This window comes from Labeo rohita, chromosome 5 (assembly GCF_022985175.1).
Source record: "Labeo rohita strain BAU-BD-2019 chromosome 5, IGBB_LRoh.1.0, whole genome shotgun sequence".
NCBI classification, from domain to species: domain Eukaryota; kingdom Metazoa; phylum Chordata; class Actinopteri; order Cypriniformes; family Cyprinidae; genus Labeo; species Labeo rohita.
This window is the reverse complement of record NC_066873.1, coordinates 38,776,273-38,794,368: the sequence shown is the minus strand read 5'-3', so window position 1 is coordinate 38,794,368 and position 18,096 is coordinate 38,776,273. Positions and strand designations below refer to the sequence as shown.

General features: G+C 39.4%; 1 protein-coding gene across 3 annotated transcripts in view; it reads right to left on the bottom strand.

Moving 5' to 3' along the window:
* The window catches only part of tet3 (tet methylcytosine dioxygenase 3), a 46,734-nt gene that overhangs the window by 18,897 nt on the left and 9,741 nt on the right, over positions 1 to 18,096 (bottom strand). The window contains exons 1-2 of one of the 3 annotated variants that reach the window (XM_051109661.1): positions 12,350 to 12,730; positions 11,900 to 11,956 (exon numbers count right to left, since the gene is read on the bottom strand). Coding sequence is in view for 1 of the 3 variants with exons in the window: in XM_051109660.1 (XP_050965617.1) it covers positions 11,900 to 11,956 (57 nt within the window). In the remaining 2 variants the exon portion in view is untranslated. Of the gene's footprint in view, positions 1 to 11,899; positions 11,957 to 12,349; positions 12,731 to 18,096 lie in introns of those variants that run through there. The other 2 variants (XM_051109663.1, XM_051109660.1) reach the window with 2 other exon arrangements.

Sequence of the window (18,096 nt, the reverse complement as noted above, 5' to 3'; positions counted from 1 at the left end):
TCTGTTGAGTCCTGCCAGTTGGATCGCCACCGTCAACACAGTGAAGGCGAGGCAACCCCACGGACAAACACACACAGAACCCAAAGCCCGAGCGGAGAGGTAAAGTGCACTGTCACCGGCGGAGGAGAAGCGAGTGAATGAGAGAGAGGGAGAACGAAGAGCGGGAACCGTTATGACGTTGCCGTTGCGTCACCGCAATCATTCAACGCTCTCAGTCGGCGATAGAGGGCTGGGCAGATGTGTCATAACACATAATGTAGATGTGCCTCCCCTTACACACATAGACGCTCTCATTCACTCGCCCGTCTAAGTGTACTCCCTCGCTCCTTTCAGCGTGACGCAGCGGTTCTTGTGCCCTGTAGTTACCTCACCCTTCCTGTTGCAAGTTACGGCGCATCACTGCCGAGACGAGCGAAACTACAGCGCTAACAAAATATGCAGCAATGCGGAGCTGACATAACACCGATTACATAGCAACATTACTACTGGTGTTCTTTTGTTATGGGAGTCTTTGAACTTTTTTTTTTTCTTTAATCGGCTGAACGATTTATGCCATTACTTGTTAATACTGACGAACAGTGTACATTTAACACCACGTGCTCTGAGACGCATAAATCAAGTGACAAGACACATTTAAAGAGACAGTTCACACAAAAGTGAAAATTCTTGAATTCTGTGAAAACCCCAATAGAAATACAAAAATTCATACAGGTTTGGAACAGCATGGGTAAATAATGACAGAAGTTTCATTTTTGGGTGAACTATCCCTTAAAGTAAATTTCTAGCTGGTTGGTAATATTGAAAGACAAAATGATACATACCTGGCCCATATAGTCAGCTCTACCAAACCATACAGGAAAATCTTGATTCTTCACAAATATGTACAAGGGACTTTTGCTCCTGCATTACAGTAAATGCCTGAGATGTCTTGTCTTTTAAAATGTGAGAAATCTTAACCAAACGAGCCACAGTGTCACAAGACAGCTGATCATTGATCCAAACACAAGCGACACAGGGGATGTGAAACTTTGCAGGTCTCAGAAAGACCACGGTAATACACGGAAAGATCTGGCATTTCAGCGAGACCAAAAGGTCACTGCTAAATGCTCTTTCTATAATGTTATTACTCATCAGACATGTCTCGTCTGAATCTTGAACCAACCTTAAAATACTAGACGTGCAAGGTCACGCTTAAGATATGAGAGTTTCTGACCTACTACTGCTAGACAGGAACTGAAATTGAAATTTGCTAGGCAGGTGCTTTTAAACAAACTTGCTGTGGCAGATCCCTTGTAACAGCTAAGGCCAGACATTGTTTTTAGAGGAATAGTTCACCCAAAAAATTAAAATTCTATCATTATTTACTTACTTTTATGTCGGACCTGTAAGACCTTTGTTCATCTTTGGAACACAAAATAAGACCCTGGACCATAAAACCAGTCTTAAGTAGCACAGGTATATATTTGTAGCAATAGCCAAAAATACATTGTATGGGACAAAATTATCGATTTTTCTTTTATGCTAAAAATCATTAGGATATAAGTAAAGATCATGTTCCATGAAAATATTTTGTAAAGTTCCTAGTATTTTGATTTTTTTGCACCCTCAGATTCCAGATTTTCAAATAACATTCATTGATGTACAGTTTGTTAGGGTAGGACAAATTTGGCTTAGATACAAATCTCAGCCAAATTTGTCCTACCCTAACAAACCATACATCAATGAAATGCTTATTTATTCAACTTTCAGTATAAATCTCAATTTAAAAAAAATTGTGACTGATTTTGTGGTCCAGGGTCATATTTTTTTTTAAATCTGAGAGCTTTCTGACCCTGCTTAGACAGAACAGTACTACCAAAAAGTATTCTCATAGCTTCATAAAATTACGGTTAAACCACTGATGTCACGTGAACTATTTTATCAATGTCCTTACTACCTTTCTGGGCCTTAAACGTGGTAGTGCTATTGCTGTCTATCCCGGGTCAGAAAACTTTCGGATTTCATCAGAAATATCAAAGGAGAAGTCCACTTCCAGAACAACAATTTACAAATAATTTACTCACCCCCTTGTCATCGAAGATGTTCATGTCTTTCTGTCTTCAGTCGTAAAGAAATTATGGTTTTTGAGGAAAATATTTCAGATTTTTCTCCATATAATGGACTTCATTGGTCCCACGATTTTGAACTTCCAAAATGTAGTTTAAATTCAGCTTCAAAGGGCTCTAAACAATCCCAGCCGAGGAAGAAGGGTCTTATCGAGTAAAACGATCGGTAATTTTTTTTGAAAAATAAAATTTGTATACTTTTCAAGCACAAAAGCTTGTGTAGCACAGGCTCTGGGATGTGCATCCACGACACTACGAATCACGTCTAAGTTCATTGTCTTTGTACTCTGGCTCAAAAAGGTATGGCAAAAAACTCCATCTTATTGTCTCCTACAACTTCACAATCGTCCGACATCGTTGTACCTTTTTGTTTGAAAAACGGCGTTTGACTTGCACTTCCTTAGGCTTTGCGCGTTCGCTTTGTAAACACTGGGTCTGTAGTTCCACCTACGTTCGGCATGACCTTTCGACGTGATTCCATAGTACGTGGTGTCGTGGACGCGCATCCCAGAGCCTGTCCTACACATGTTTTTGTGCTTAAAAAGTATACAATTTTTTATTTTCAGAAAAAAATGACCGATCGTTTTCTTCCTCGGCTGGGATTGTTTAGAGCCCTTTGAAGCTGCATTTAAACTACATTTTGGAAGTTCAAAATCGGGGCACCAATCAATCCATTATATGGAGAAAAATCCTGAAATGCTTTCCTCAAAAACCAAAATTGCTTAACGACTGAAGACAGAAAGACATGAACATCTTGGATGACAAGGGGGTGAGTAAATTATTTGTAAATTGTTATTCTGGAAGTGGACTTCTCCTTTAATTTGTGTTCCAAAGATGAACGAAGGTCTTACAGGTTTGTAATGACATGAGGGTGAGTAATTAATGACAGAATTTACATTTTTGGGTGAACTACCGCTTTAAGTGCACAACATTCATTGTGTATGACTGGTCACACTTTATTTTAATGTCCAATCTTGCTATTAAGAAACCATTAACCACAACTTTTTCCTCAATAAACTACTAAATTCCTACTTATTAATAGTTAATAAGGTAGTTGTTAAGTTTAAGTATTGGGTAGGAATAGAGGTGTAGAAAATGGTCTAGCAGAATATGTGCGTCATAAGTACTAATATATAGCCAATATGTTAATAACCAACTAGTTAACAATGAGAATTGGTCCCTATACCACAGTGTTGCAGAGAAAACTGACCAGTAACATTCACATTCAACTTAAAAGTTAACTTTCAGTAATTTCACTAATTCAGTAATTCATCATTGTAAGATGTCATATAAATGCTTTAATTCAACAGATTTTGTACCAGGCCGATTTTTGCAAACGAAGAACCCCAGCTTCGCACAGTATGTTTACAACTTTAACTGGATTACATTCAGCAAAGGTGACATCAGCTCTTTTTAACCCCTCTAATATTCAATTACACATTGTGTGTACTTGCCTAGTAAGACTAGCTTGACTATGCAAACACCCTGTTGTTTAGAAGTCACTACTGGCATTAGCTTCTGAAAAAACAGAATGGGTCAAAACTAAAAGCAATCTTCCGGTGCATGTCCCTATAGTTTCAGTGGGTCTTGGTTTCCATTGTCATGACTTAGGAAAACAACACAAATAATTAACCAATGATTTCCGGACGAGCAATATCTAAACACTGCTCATTCTCAGATTTGAGAACTTCTTAGAAATCGATGACTGACACCATAGTGGTCACGGCATTTGATGATGTGTTTTGACTCATCTGTTGATCATCTCAGCTCACAATCACTCACAATCACAAACAGAAAAAGAGAGAGAGAAAAAAAAAACTCAACCCCCCCACCCACACATAACCACCTACAGAAAAACAGAAAGAGACGCACTCATAGGAAACACGCAACTGCATAAACATGCAAACCGATTCAATCATTTCTGTGAAATAACTTATGGAACGTGTGAGGTTTATTATATTCTTAAAATATACCATTTTTATAAAGGAAATTAGTAATTCTAAGTACTATATTATAGTAATCCATATATGTGACCCTGGACCACAAAACCAGTCACAAGCATCATTTTTTTTTTAATTGATACATCTGAAAGGTGAATAAATAAGCTTTCCATTGATGTATGGTTTGTTTAGGACAACTATTTGAAAATCTGAAATCTGAGGGTGCAAAAAAAAAAAGAAATTGAGACAATCGCCTATGAAGTTGTCCAAATGAAGTTCTTGGCAATGCATATTACTAATCAAAAGTTGAGTTTTAATATATTTACGGTAGGAAATTTACAAAATATCTTAATGGAACATGATCTCTACTTAATATCCTAATGATTTTTGCATTAAAAGAAAAACTGATCATTTTGACCCATATACAATGTATTGTTGGCTATTTCTACAAATATACCCATGCTACTCAAGACTAGTTTTGTGGTCCAGTCCACAGGGAACAAACAATAGATTAAAATAAAGATACTGTTTTGATCTTTCTTGGCCTTCAAAACCAAAGTAAATCCAAGCACTGACAAGAATTAAACAAAAAGGCCAACTTTACTTTAAAACACAGCTGTCTTTTTGTCTACTACAACAAGTCCGTCCACACTCCCTTTCTGTCTCTCTCTCACATACCCCCCCCTCTCATTCTCTGTATTTGTTTACTAAACCTCTCCCTTCAGTCCAGATCCGAAACACTTTCACATGCACAGATAAAACATGCGTGTGCTAGGGGCCCAAGTAGAGGCTAAACCACGGAAGAGTTTCAAACATGCTTTCTAAGAAACGTATACGACTGCATGCGATGGCACACGCACACACTCAAACGCACGCGGAGCGATCGCACGCGTACACACCGATGCAAATAAGCTTAGGGTCAGTGAGTGCATTAGGTCTGGGGCAGATCATGAATGGCACAGACAGTCATTGAGACTATCAAGACATCCACTTCTGTTTCTCTTGACTTACCTTTCTCTGTAATTCCTGTGTGTTTTTTTTTTGCAATTCCCTTTTCTGTAGTTCTCTCTATTGTTCTCTGACCCCCATCTGCCACCCTCCTAACTTTGTCCTTTTTTTTCTGAGTGCACCTTATTTTTGGCGTCCTGATGCTTCTTTCTTTAGGGCAAGGCGGGTGGGTTTGTGAGGTGTTAGATGTCGAATGTAAATGTCTGTGTGCATGTCATAATTCGTCCTGCCTGACACATGACACATGCAAGTCAGCACGCACAACTCAGCTGAGAGACCCCTCCTCATTTTACCCCGCAAATACTCACAAAGAGAAAGGGAGAGACAGACAGAGCGAAAGAGGGAGAGAGAGAGAAAGTGAGAGGGAAAGCAAGGCAGAAAAGACATAAGGAAAGAGGGGGAAGGGAAGGGAGGAGCGACCCTCATCACTCAATAAGATGGTGGGAAAGGAGGAGGTATGAGACGGAGGAATAACACAGCCTAAAGAGTGGTCTTTGTGCAAGAAGTTTAGGAGGAGAAGAAAAAAACTGAGGTGAAATTTGATGAGGGGGATACAAGAGAGAGGAAAGCAGAAAATAGCAGACTGGTAAAGAGACGAAGGCTTGAAAGAGAAGAAGGGCAGAGAGATTTGAAAGACAATCGTGTTGAAGGAGATGGATGGACGACATTGTGCAGATCTCTTTCAAAATGGGAAGAAATCTGATCCATAACCCACTTTAGGTTGGCTATATACTCTCATGTGGCTGACAGTAATCCTTGGAATAAAAAAAGATGTACAAACCTCAAAACTTGGGCAAAAAAACCCTGCCACTAATAACCTAAAAACCCTATTCTGTTCAACTTCTATGACAAAAGGAGCAGTAAGAGAGAGACAGAATACTATCTCTCCAGTCCTGCACAGTGGCTGGTTGCCAGCCTTGCTTCTCTCAGGAGTAAGGCTAAGATTAGCTCCCCATATGTTCAAGTCAGGCGTAGCTGCTCTTAAAGGGCCAGGGTCTCTTTGAAAATGGTACAAAGTACACTGCAGCACTGCATGCACCGTGTCTTAGCTTCTCTTTCACATGCAGTTGCAATACAATGAGCACAAACGCCTTCCAGCTATCAGCCAAGCTCCCTTTCATGCATGCACGGTCAAATTTAGATGAAAACGTACACACATGCACTACCATCTATCAAAAGTGTGGGGTCAGTAAGATTAAAAAAAAAAAAAAAGAAATTTTATTTAGCAAGATGCATTTAATACTTTTACGTTATAAAAATGTCTTTTACATTGCATTAATAATCTATTTCAAATAACTGTTTAAAGAAAAAGAAAAATGAAAATGTTTTTAATAAGAAATGTTTCTATATGCGCATACGTATATTTTCTATACATAAACATAATAAATTTAAATATCTAAGGTAGAAATGACAATCACTGGGGATCAGGGGTAAGATGAAGATGAGAGAGATAACACAGTTATTGAGCTAGTTCTCAGCTGACGTGCCACAGTACATCCTGTCCATTCATTTTTCATTAACTGCAGTAGTGCTGTCATCCATTCCACAGGAGATGCAAAGGCACAAGTCAAAGTGAAGGGCAAACATGTTAAACCAATGTGAAATTGGCTTTACCAAACGACAGATTCAGATGCAGATACCAAGCAATGGTCCCAACATACTTCTCATCTAACGTATAATTTGTCTGCTACTAGAGACACCAAACTAATGACTGTTTTCAAACAGGTTTTCCCAAACACTCTATCTATCTGTCACTGGCAAGAAGAACAGATCCCAAATTCACACCAATGGCTAAGTCAATGTTTTGAAATGAGTGGTTACATTGGTACAGTTTTTAGGGTGTATGAATTCATTATAGCTCTCTTTGCATATTAAGCTGTGAGAGTCTTACAGCATCAAACATTTAACATCAAATGACTTCAACCTTTAACTACCCAAGTTACATTTGCTATTGTGTTATCTTTAAAGCATCTGCACACAACTGCAAGTTTTCAGTGCATTCATGATGGTTCAGCACAGAGCAGTTTCTTTACAAAAACAGACAAGAATCTGCAAGCATTTATCATAGCGGTATCACTTTCCAACCTCCTGACACTGATCAAGCCTGGATAGTTAAAGTTGTTGCTTTTTAGGATCATCTGAACATGTTTAACCTGCTTTGTGAAGAATCCTGCATAGGTTTAATGTAAACACCTTTTTCACACACCTGCTCTTTCTGCAAAGACACAAACACACACACACTCACACAAACCAGCTCTGCTTGACATTTAAAAAATGCAAAACAGGATGCATGGTCTGCTGAAGTGTGTCATTTATTTGGAAGTTCAATTATTTTTTTCTATACCAGCTTAAAGGGATAGTTCACCCAAAAATTAAAAATTCCCCAGTGATTTACTTACCCTCAAGCTATCCTAGGTGTATATAGCTTTCTTCTTTCAGATGAATACAGTTGGAGTTATATAAAAAAAAAAAATTCTGGCTCTTCCAAACTTTATAATGGCAGTGAATGGATGGTGATATTCAATAGAAGTCCAATAAAGTGCATCCCTCTATCATAAAAAGTGATCCACACAGCTCCAGGGGGTTAATGAAGGCCTTCTTAAGTGAATCAATGTGTTTTTGTAAGAAAAATATCCATACAGAAAACTTTATAAACTTTATAAATCTCTAGCTTCCGCTAACTGTCTTACATGCGTTCACGTAAGAGTGGATTTCGATATAAGCCAAGAGGAGACTGGTTTCCCTTTGCTGTAAACAAAACCTGGTTCTCACGACACTAGCATATTCTCACTGGAGCTTACTAAGGGTGGGGGTTTCAGTCTTCAGTCTTTCAGCAATTTGCGTCGATTCAAAAATCGATCTTCTAGTTTATATAATAATAATAGCATGATGTTATCAGAACAAAACAGCAACAGCAATAGAGATGGAAAAACAAATACATCCTGCCCAATTTTTCAGCGAGGGCAAGTGTTTGGAAAACAAACACTTGCACATTCTGAGCACCACTCACAAACATCTAATTTTGTAAAATATGTGTTAAGTAGGCCTACTGCCGCTCTGTGTCATCGCGAATCTTGAAAGTGAAAGCAAGCGTGCAATTTAAAAGCGGTTTCAATGCCCCGTGTTTTAATAACAGCTCCCTGATGCCCGCAATTTATATACAGTATAATTACCCAATGATATAAATGCGAGAGAAAGCATTGAAATGTATATATTTCCCTCCCTTCTCATATTTAGGGGTTTTGTGGTATATATCATTTCCTTTCTGAACACGGTATGATCAGATTCGAACACATCCCTAATGGAAAGTGTAAAACATTTTTGATATATTAAGAAGTTAGTAGTTAATAGGAAACACTGATTTCTTGAGTCAGGACTACCTGTACTATAGTATGTTTTTGCATTAAAATACTGATGCACTTGGCGTCCAATATGCACAAAAAAATGTGAAAAATTGAGGATTGTGATTAAAAATCAAAAAAAGGTGAAACGATTTTTAATCGGATTGATTTAAATTGATTTGTGAGCTACCGAGTTTACACTACGCCTATGTCCTATGTCATCCGCTGAAATCTCGTGAATGTGAGTACAACAGTTAACAAAAGCTAGAAATTACAGTTTATAAAGTTTGAAATATGGATATTTTTCTTTGCCTCTGGAGGCCTTTTATTAATGCCTCCTGATGGATGGATGCACTTTATTGGACTTCTGTTGGACTATTGAAAATCAATCCCAATTCATTGTCATTAAAGCGTGGACAATCCAGGACATTTTTTAACATAACTGCGACTGTATTTGTCTGAAAGAAGAAAGCCATATACACCTAGGATGGTTTGACAGTGAGTAATAACTAATATGTATAAGTAAGCCAATTGTTGGCTGACACCCTGAAAGGTACACTGTACCAATATCAAAACGCTGCTGTTTGTTTGCGTGTCTTAAACTGGCACATTAACTACATGAGAATAGCAAAAGGGGATTGTTTGGGGAATTGGTTATTTTTGCGTGTTCTGTGACACTTTAAAAAGTGCATCGCTGTAATACTATCATAAAGATTTTGTTTTGGCTTTCCTGACTGCTTTTGTTATGTTGTTATATTGCGTGATAAATTATCTGTTCTTCTAAACTGACTAATTGACAAATTTAACTTTGGTTGGTTGGTTGAGGTCAAACTGAACTGGCTTAAAAATCACTACCTTAATGGAAAATCATTGCATCTTTAACCCAAAACACTTGCAAATTACACAATTTCAAGAACATATAGTGTTTCCCATACATTTGTAGAACACATTTAATCTACAATATACAATGTTTGTTATAAAATAATGATTTTTATTATAAAACTAGCTTAACTTACTACACACGTATATTGATTATTCCAGTTATTGATCAAAAACATCAAAACAATTAAACTGTTTGTGCAATTTGTTTAGCTCAACAAAAAAAGTTTTGAACAAAACAAAGAGCAATTAATCAAATGATTATTAGAATCAATTGAGTAAAATGAATCATGCATTCCTATAATTCTAAACCCTGTCCTAGTATGTGCTACTAAAATGGTGGTATATTTTACTACAAAGTCCTTTTCAGGTCACTCACTGGACTTTGGTCTGTTTGGTTGGGTGGCTGGATGGAAAAAAACAGACCTAATGTTATGCAAACTTTGCTTTGAGTATAGCTCGAGTATGTGTGTGTGTTATCTGTTTTTCAGGAAACTGGTCATGGGGCGAGAGATGACACCGCATCAGTTAATTAAAATAGTTTACAACCATCCCATTTTTAACATCCTGTTTTCTCAAAAGCCAACTTCAGTCTCTGTTAAATCAAAGTGACATCCGTAGAAAACAACCGGCTTATTTTGGAGTGAGTTACATTGCGAGCGTAATTTCAGGAGCACGATGAAATGAAAACTAGTGGCTTCCTGCCTTTCGCATTACCTTTAAACGCACACACTCGCAAACCATTTCCCCTCACAAGCACACATTCACATATACATACTAACAAATGCCGCATCACGTGAGTGGCCTCATGGGCGGGTCTGAACTATAATTACAGCCGTGATGTCATCTGCCACTCACTGTTGCCGCAAAATCTAGGTCACCGTTAACCCTTTCCCGTCACGCCAGGGGATTCCGCACACCACGAAACGAGCCATTACTACAGACTTTCCATGAGCTCTTTAATGTGGTACTGCCTCCCATGCAACTTTCAGCCTGTTAAACGAATAAACTGGGGTGATGATATAAATTTACCCCACAGATCAAACGCTTACAGTAGAGTAGCGTCAGCTTTTATAGTCAATTGCCGAGCGCTTTCATGTTTTGGTTATCCCCGTAACTACAGTACATTACGTCAATCGGAAGCCATGCCAAAGGAAAGAAACGCTACACAGAAACGACACCTCTTCAAGGAGCCTCAACTTATCTTCATTTTCTCAGGTTTGTTTTGAAGCACCAGTGAACAATTTCTGGGTAGAGCTGAGTAATTATATAACGACACAACTTAACGTCACCGCATGTGTTGCATCATAGCAAAATGCCTAACAAAACTTGACAATGCCAGTCCACAGTCATCCAAATCTAAAGTATTTTCAGAGCAAATAAGCATGAGATGCAAGCCATCTTCTCACGGCAAACTGGCAATTTGTGGCCGAGCGACAACGAAGCGCGACAGACGAGGGGCGTGTTGGCCAACTGGTAAGCCGCAAACAAAATTTTAAGATGATGCTTTCAGGCAAGCGAGATTAGCTGTATTTCAACCAAACGTGTCTGAGTGAGGTTACGTAAGATCTTGTGAGTGTGTGTAGGTGTACGGAATTTAGTGAAGATGCATTTGATCACACAAGCCAAAATAGCCAGTGAGAACTGGCATGGATTATACATTCTAGATTCAAGATAAAGTTAAACAGTGACAGCTACACAGCTAAACCCGCCATGGTGTGGTGAGAGCGCAAAGAGGAGCGCTGACACTGACAGCCGAGACTGTCTGCTTGATTTTGCAGCGGTTGCACCGTTCACGATTTCTCCTACGTGTAATTCAGCATATTCGCTGAGGGTAATTCGCACCCAAAGCTCTCAAGGCCCGTCCGGTCTCTCTAGCTCAGATGCTACGTTACTCTTAGTCCGTAAACACTCGGCCACGTGCTCGCTTACACGGACACACAAATACCAGCGATGTCACCGCGCATGCGCGCGCTTATGTGACCCACTAACTTTTACTCCCTTTACCTCAGATGACTGGAAACTTTGGCAGTCCCGCCCGCCACTCTTTTCTCTGTTCCCGGGCTTGACACAGAGCGCAGAGAAAAAGGAAGACAGACAGACTGACAGACTGAGCGAGATAGAGCCAAAGAGAAAGTGAGAGAGAAAGAGAGAGAGAGAGAGAGAGAGAGAGAGAGGCCACCTCCTCCTCCTCCTCTCTTCTCTCTCTTTGCCAGGCGAAGCTCACGCCTACATCTCTTCCAATGAGCGCAGAGCCCGGGTCTCTTTAAACCGAGGCCTAGTCCACGCGACCGTCTTCTCGCCCCGCTCAAGAATCAACACTAAAGCGCGTCACTGCGAAACGGACCTTGGCGTAGTACTAGGAGCAGAAACCGAGGCCACAAACACTGAGTCGCACCTGCAGCATGCAGGTGGATGCCTGAATGCAGCTGTCGCTTCAAGCCGAAGCAGTCGCACTGCATCTGGGCATGCATTGGGCCTGTTGAGTCACGCAAAAAGCACAAATCATCAACTGCAGTTCAAAACATTGTTAGTTCATACCCATGCGCTGAGGAAAACCTCAGGAATATGAAAAAAACAGTTGACTTTTTTTTGGCTGTAACAAGATGAGGGTTATTTGGCTCACCTCTTTAGCCAGGTTTGGGATTATGGACCGGGATTTTACGTCTTCAAAATATTCCACCTTCCAGGACAGCCATGGAAAAGGAAAGGAAGAAAATTAACAATCAATCAATGACATGAGCACTGACAATAAGAAACATCACAATCATCCAAACCTTGATAACTAGTGAGAAAGAAGACATAAATCATGAGTCAGAAAGGTTTAAATTATGACAGGGCTCATTTACATGCATAAAACAGAACATGTTAAATATCATGATCAAATTCTGTCCAAATCCTACTAGTTATGATATAAAACATACCTTTATGGCATAAAGAGACATTTAAATGTGAGCTAGTCATTTCTGACCCCAGTTTTTCTATACACCGGTGCTGTTCTGAGTCAAACCTCCCCCCTCCCTCCCCATCTGCCATTACTGTCCGTCATTTTTTCCCTGTGCTAATAAATATTTACCTACTCAGCCTCGCTGCCTTCGCGTGTTGCTCGTCGGTGGCGAGAGGTATCCCCATCAGAAGACCCAAAGCATTCTCTCTGCGTCCCCCCCACCTCTCTCTCGCTCTGTCTTTCTTTATCTTTCTTTTCTTCTCCCTCTCTCTTTCTGGTCTCTGTCCATTCAGGAAGCCATCTTGTGTTCTTAATCCTGTTTTACATTAGCTCTCGTACGCTCTTTCGTTCTCGCCCTCCCTGCCTCTCCCTCTCTCTCTCTCTCTCTCTCTCTCTCTCTCTCACTTCCTCCAATTCATGGCTCGACCACATACACACAGGAGCATTTTTTTTTTAAAAGGCAGTGTGATCGCTATCACTGCTGCACTACAGCCTCCTCCCACTCTTTCTTTCTCCTCTGCCCCCCTTCCCCCCTCTCCAAACGAAAAAGCTAACAGAATACGTGATGTGAATACTGCCCCCCCCGCCTCCTTTCCGACCTACACACACGCGCGCGCACTCACTAACGCGACGTCACGCCACCGATAGCTCACAAAGAGCGGCCATCAGCCAATCGGAGGCGAGCACAGGCACTGCTGCTAGGGGGAAACAGACAAGAGGAGAGAGAGCGAGCGAGCGAGAGACATAGACATAGAGAGCATGAGGGGCGGGATGTGCAGGATAAAGAAAGAGAAGGGGGCGCGTGCTGTGAACAATGCGTGTGCATGTGCGTCTGTGCATTTCAGACTGGGGGGAAGGGTTTCTCTCTTGCGCGCTGTGGCTGTCAATTATCTAACCCGGCTTGCCTTCCTTAAACAATGGCTCTGGAATGTGGTATCACTGAAGACCATCTGTGTCTCGGCTGCCTGCAACAACTGGACTGGACTGCGCACGTGCATGTGCACGCCGTGTCTTTGGTACCACGACGCAGGCGAACAATGTCACTGACAGAGAAACACACATATCCGATCCTCTTCATCCAGCCGGTGACGTGCGATCAGCTGGAGTCAGTTGTTTAAAAACACACAAGCTTTTTTCCATTCAGCCAACCAAAAAAGTAGCCCATTTGAAATCAACACCATTTTACAACTGTCCGATCTTACACGCAACTGGCATCGCAAATGTTAGTCGATTCTCAGCTGTTTTAAGCGCTCAGGACCGACCGACTGCGCGAAACAAGTGTGCATGCCTTAAATACCACTATAAGTGCTTTGATTTCAAAAGTCTATAAACCATAGATGGTAGACTACAACCTCTGCTGGCCAGACCTACAAATGCCTGATAGATGGAAATACGAGTGAGTTGTTAAGCTATTTCGAGTACAACAAAATCATCCAAGAGGGTTAGGAGCGCACACGCTTCCATTCATGAAGAAAACAGGACAGCGATTGATACAAAACGTCACGCAGATTCAACAAAATTGTAAGTGTCATAAACAGATCAACGTTTAATTTTACTGCATAACCTTCCTGCGTTTTCCCTAAGCAGAACTTAACCGAGAGCGTAGCTAACGGAAAATACACGTGGAGGATGAGAGTGGAGGGAAGCGTGCGCTCAGGCTTTCGAAGAACCGGCGGACGTTTGGTGACGCAGCAGTTGTGATGAGAGTGGATTACGCAGCATGGGAGTTCCAGGAACATCGTGTTCGTGCGTGTGTGTATCTTGCTTGCAGTAACCACGAGGCTAGGGAAGGTTGCGCTGTGACACCAAAATTTTCTGTTTTTTACGTTTCTAGCATACTAAGAAACAATGATGGAATCGGCAAAGCGCGTTCAACTGAATGTTTGCGATGCAAATGCATTGGGAATAATTGCCGCCTTGCTGATGTTATCTCTTGTGTTTGCTTTGATACCGGCTGAATCACCTGGTTTGTCACGAGAGCCAAAGTGCGTAAGTGGTCATTAATCTCCTTCCCTGGCACTCTCGCAACAGGCCAGGTGATTCAGGCCGTATCAAAGCAAATCCCCTTAAGGCTGTCTGAAAACTGGCGTAATCCTACCTGTGACCCCGGAACCTACTTTCATACACACACACACGTGCTCACGCCGAGTTCTCGTGGTAAGAGGAGTGAGACTGCAGAAACGTCGTTAAGGTTTCATTGTCAAAGAATTGCAAAGGTCCCTGTGTGTGCGTGCCTGTGTGACTTTAAATGAGGGTTAAGACATTGTTGTAATAACAGAAGGATTAACAATCCTAATTAACTCTCTCCACCCCTTTTTCTCGAACAATAGCCACCCCAAATTGAACTAATCCACACTGAGTTTCTAAAACCCTGCTCCAATACACAACCTAACACACACACACATACACACACACAATTGCTTCAAGTCACACTCTAACTCTGGCCTGGTATTGTAACTAGGGCTGTCAAATGATTAATCGTGATTAATCACATCCATAATAAAAGTTTGTTTGCATAGTATATGCATGTATACTAAAATTTATATTGTATAAATATAATTTTTTTCTAAAATATAAACACGCATGTGTGTGTATTTATATATACATGATAAATATCACACAGTACAAACACATATATTATGTAAACACAAACTTTTATTTTGGATAGTCTGACAGCCCTAACTGTAACTGCATGTTACGTGATCAGATCCAGATCAAATCTCAAAAAACTTTGGGTCATATTTCTCCCCAAAATAAAAAAATAAAGTGTTATATGATATACAAATTTCTAAAATTATGAAATAAGAATTAGATTTTGCTTTAATATTTAGCTTATTTTTAGGGCAACAAATAAAAAAAAGTTATTGGGCATTATTTTCATGACAATTTTAATAATAAGAAAACAATAACTAATACAATACTCAATACTTGTGTGTATATATATATATATATATATACACATATATACACACACACACACACACACACACACACAGTATATATATATATATATATGTGTGTGTGTGTGTGTGTATATATGTGTGTATATATATATATATATATATATATATATATACACACGTTACATATACGTTACATATACATTTACATTTTGAATGCATACCCTTATACCTGGGCTATCTAAATAAAAATAATGTGTGCTGCATTTCTATTAAATTTGTTTAGTGACAAAAACAATTTTAAATGATAATTTGCTACAGTACGCATGATACCATGTCTACCCTGGAAGCGGTACAACATCTGTACAATGGTATAGTCATTTGTTGCAAATTACATCTGCCATGAGGGATCATTTAAAAAATATCACTTAAAAATAAATCAAAAATCTGCAAGCCAAGCATAGCATTACTAGTCTGGAAGAGAGACGATGCCAAATGAATGCAAAGTAATGCAAAAAGTGTTGTAAAACTGCACTACTTTTAATGCGTGTGATGTAATAAAGCATTAAGTTTAAGATTAAAACTCTCCAAAACAGCCTCCGATTCAAACAGTATTATATGACCGATGCAGCAGCAGCCCTTGTGACATTCTCTATATGCTGTAGCACAGACTGCTACATACTGCAGTGAATGGATCAATAAATGGGCTGTGATGGTCATTTGTGAAGAGCCCTTTTTAGTTTTGCATTATTTAACATTGCCATTTATTTCAAATTCATCTTTTTACATCTGTATCAAATATAATAGAGATTTAGCTCCAAACTGCTTAATGTCACTTCTAACACACGGACAGCTAACAGCAACAGTAATTATTCTCGTTCAGTGATTGGTTGGGGTTTATTAGCATTATTGAGTGCTGCTACCTGTCATGCATGCTGGGTCTGCATTCATTCTGACTCGGAGCAAATCTCTGATTGGTGGAGAAGGCTATAATGTGATTTGGTTGCCAGGCAATAGTGAAGTCAGCTGGTGGTACAGTGCAGAGGTCAGCTCAATGAAATATGGCCAGTATGGACACTGTAGCACAGCAAGAGCTGTTGTTTCAGCTCTCCAAAGATAATATCTTTTCAATTTCAATCTCAAATACACAAAATCAACAAGGCAGGTGCTCAGAATAGGTTTTGTGCACACATGCCAAGTTAAAATGCTCTGTGAATCCAGATTTGGATTAGTCTGAATGAATACTACCAGGTTTCTCAGTATTTAGTGATTATTAATGAATGTTTTGCTGCACATGTGAGACTTGCTTGGGTACATTTTGGAGCCGGTCTCCTTCATGTGCTCAGTGAAGTGATGAGGAGGGAAAGAGGGTGGGAGAAGAGAGGAGAGGGGGGATGGGTGACCCTGACAAACACACACACACACACACACACACACACACACCATTTAAATCTAATCCACCTGATCCTTTGTCTGATCTTAGCTAGTAAACAAAAACAGCAAACTGGTCTTTTAAAAAATATCTCTGACTAGTTTAAAAAAAATATCTGATAACAGATACTGATATTGTTGACAGCCCTACTGCTACTACTACTAGTAGTAGTATTATTTGTTTTAAAATTGAGAGGAAATGCAAATAGTACTTGCCCTTACAAAGTCAGGCTAAATGGCTGCTAGCTGCTTACTTCCTGGCTCAAGTCTAAAGAGTCCAAGAGTATTCTGATCTTTAGATATGACTCAAATGCCTCCTTCAAATAAGTCTGCTGGATTTGTTTCCACTACTTTTATCAACAAGGTGAACATTTTAAGTCTAATTAGTTACGTAAATGGCTGACGTAATTTTAGTGCAATTTTAATAATGCCTGTAGTAAAAACAATGAGGGACCAGTTGCATGTTAAAGGTTAATAGACTACTTAGGGTTATGAGTTTCTTAAAATGGTTTGTTTGTGCAACAGTCATAGCAACGCTTGTATGCATAAGTTAAACATTTCCATTTTGTAAGAAACTACATCACTTCCTTTCATTCTGCTTCCAGCATGACTTCATGCATTCTGTATGCTCTAAAAATCAACAGCTCTGTGTTGATTTTTAGATCTTAATATTTTACATTTTATGATTATTACAGGGTTTCTTCCAAAAATTTTAAAATTTAAGACCTTTTTTTAAGACCTGCACAAATAAAATTAACACAATATAAGTGGGGTAGGGCAATGTCTATGATTACATATTAACTGTAAAATGACCATAAAAAGCATGATTTACAGTTCAGAAACATGTTTTTACAAAAACAAAGCATTTTATAAATTGATAAACACCACATTTCAGTGGTGAAACAAGGAGAAAACACATTTCAAGATGATGAAGTATCAATTATTATATTAATTTAAACCATAGCAATCAACTGTTGTTTTAATTAAATAGCCTAACATATAAATATATATCTTAATTGTTTAGAGTTGTATAACATATTAGCTTCCTGTCGATTCACCAGTTGACATTTACAACTGTGGGTTTGCTGCGCAAAAATATGGGTCAGTTTTCACATTGGTCTGAACAAAAACAGCAGCTTATTGAAAATGCACCTTCATTCTCTGCCAGCAGGTGGCGCTTTCGGAAAGGCAGAAATATAGCAATTTGCCTGTAACCACAGTACACAATGTAGTGCAGCACCTGACTTTGAAATGTGCAGCGCTTAAATTATTCAATGAAATCCATTCTTGTCTTAACATCACCAAATTTAAGACAAAATTTAAATTGACTTTCTTGTACCAAAATGGAAGTTTTTTAGCTTTTAGTGTGAATATGATGGCCTTAAGGTTATCTATAAGCCAGTGTGTTTCAAAACAATGACAAAATTCGCATTTACAAGATATAAGCATTCAAAGCGTACAGTCTGTAACTTCCGCTAATATGGATCAGTGGTTTTGGTTTGGTACTCTGTGACACATCACCCTGCACTTCAGCTTCTTATCAAG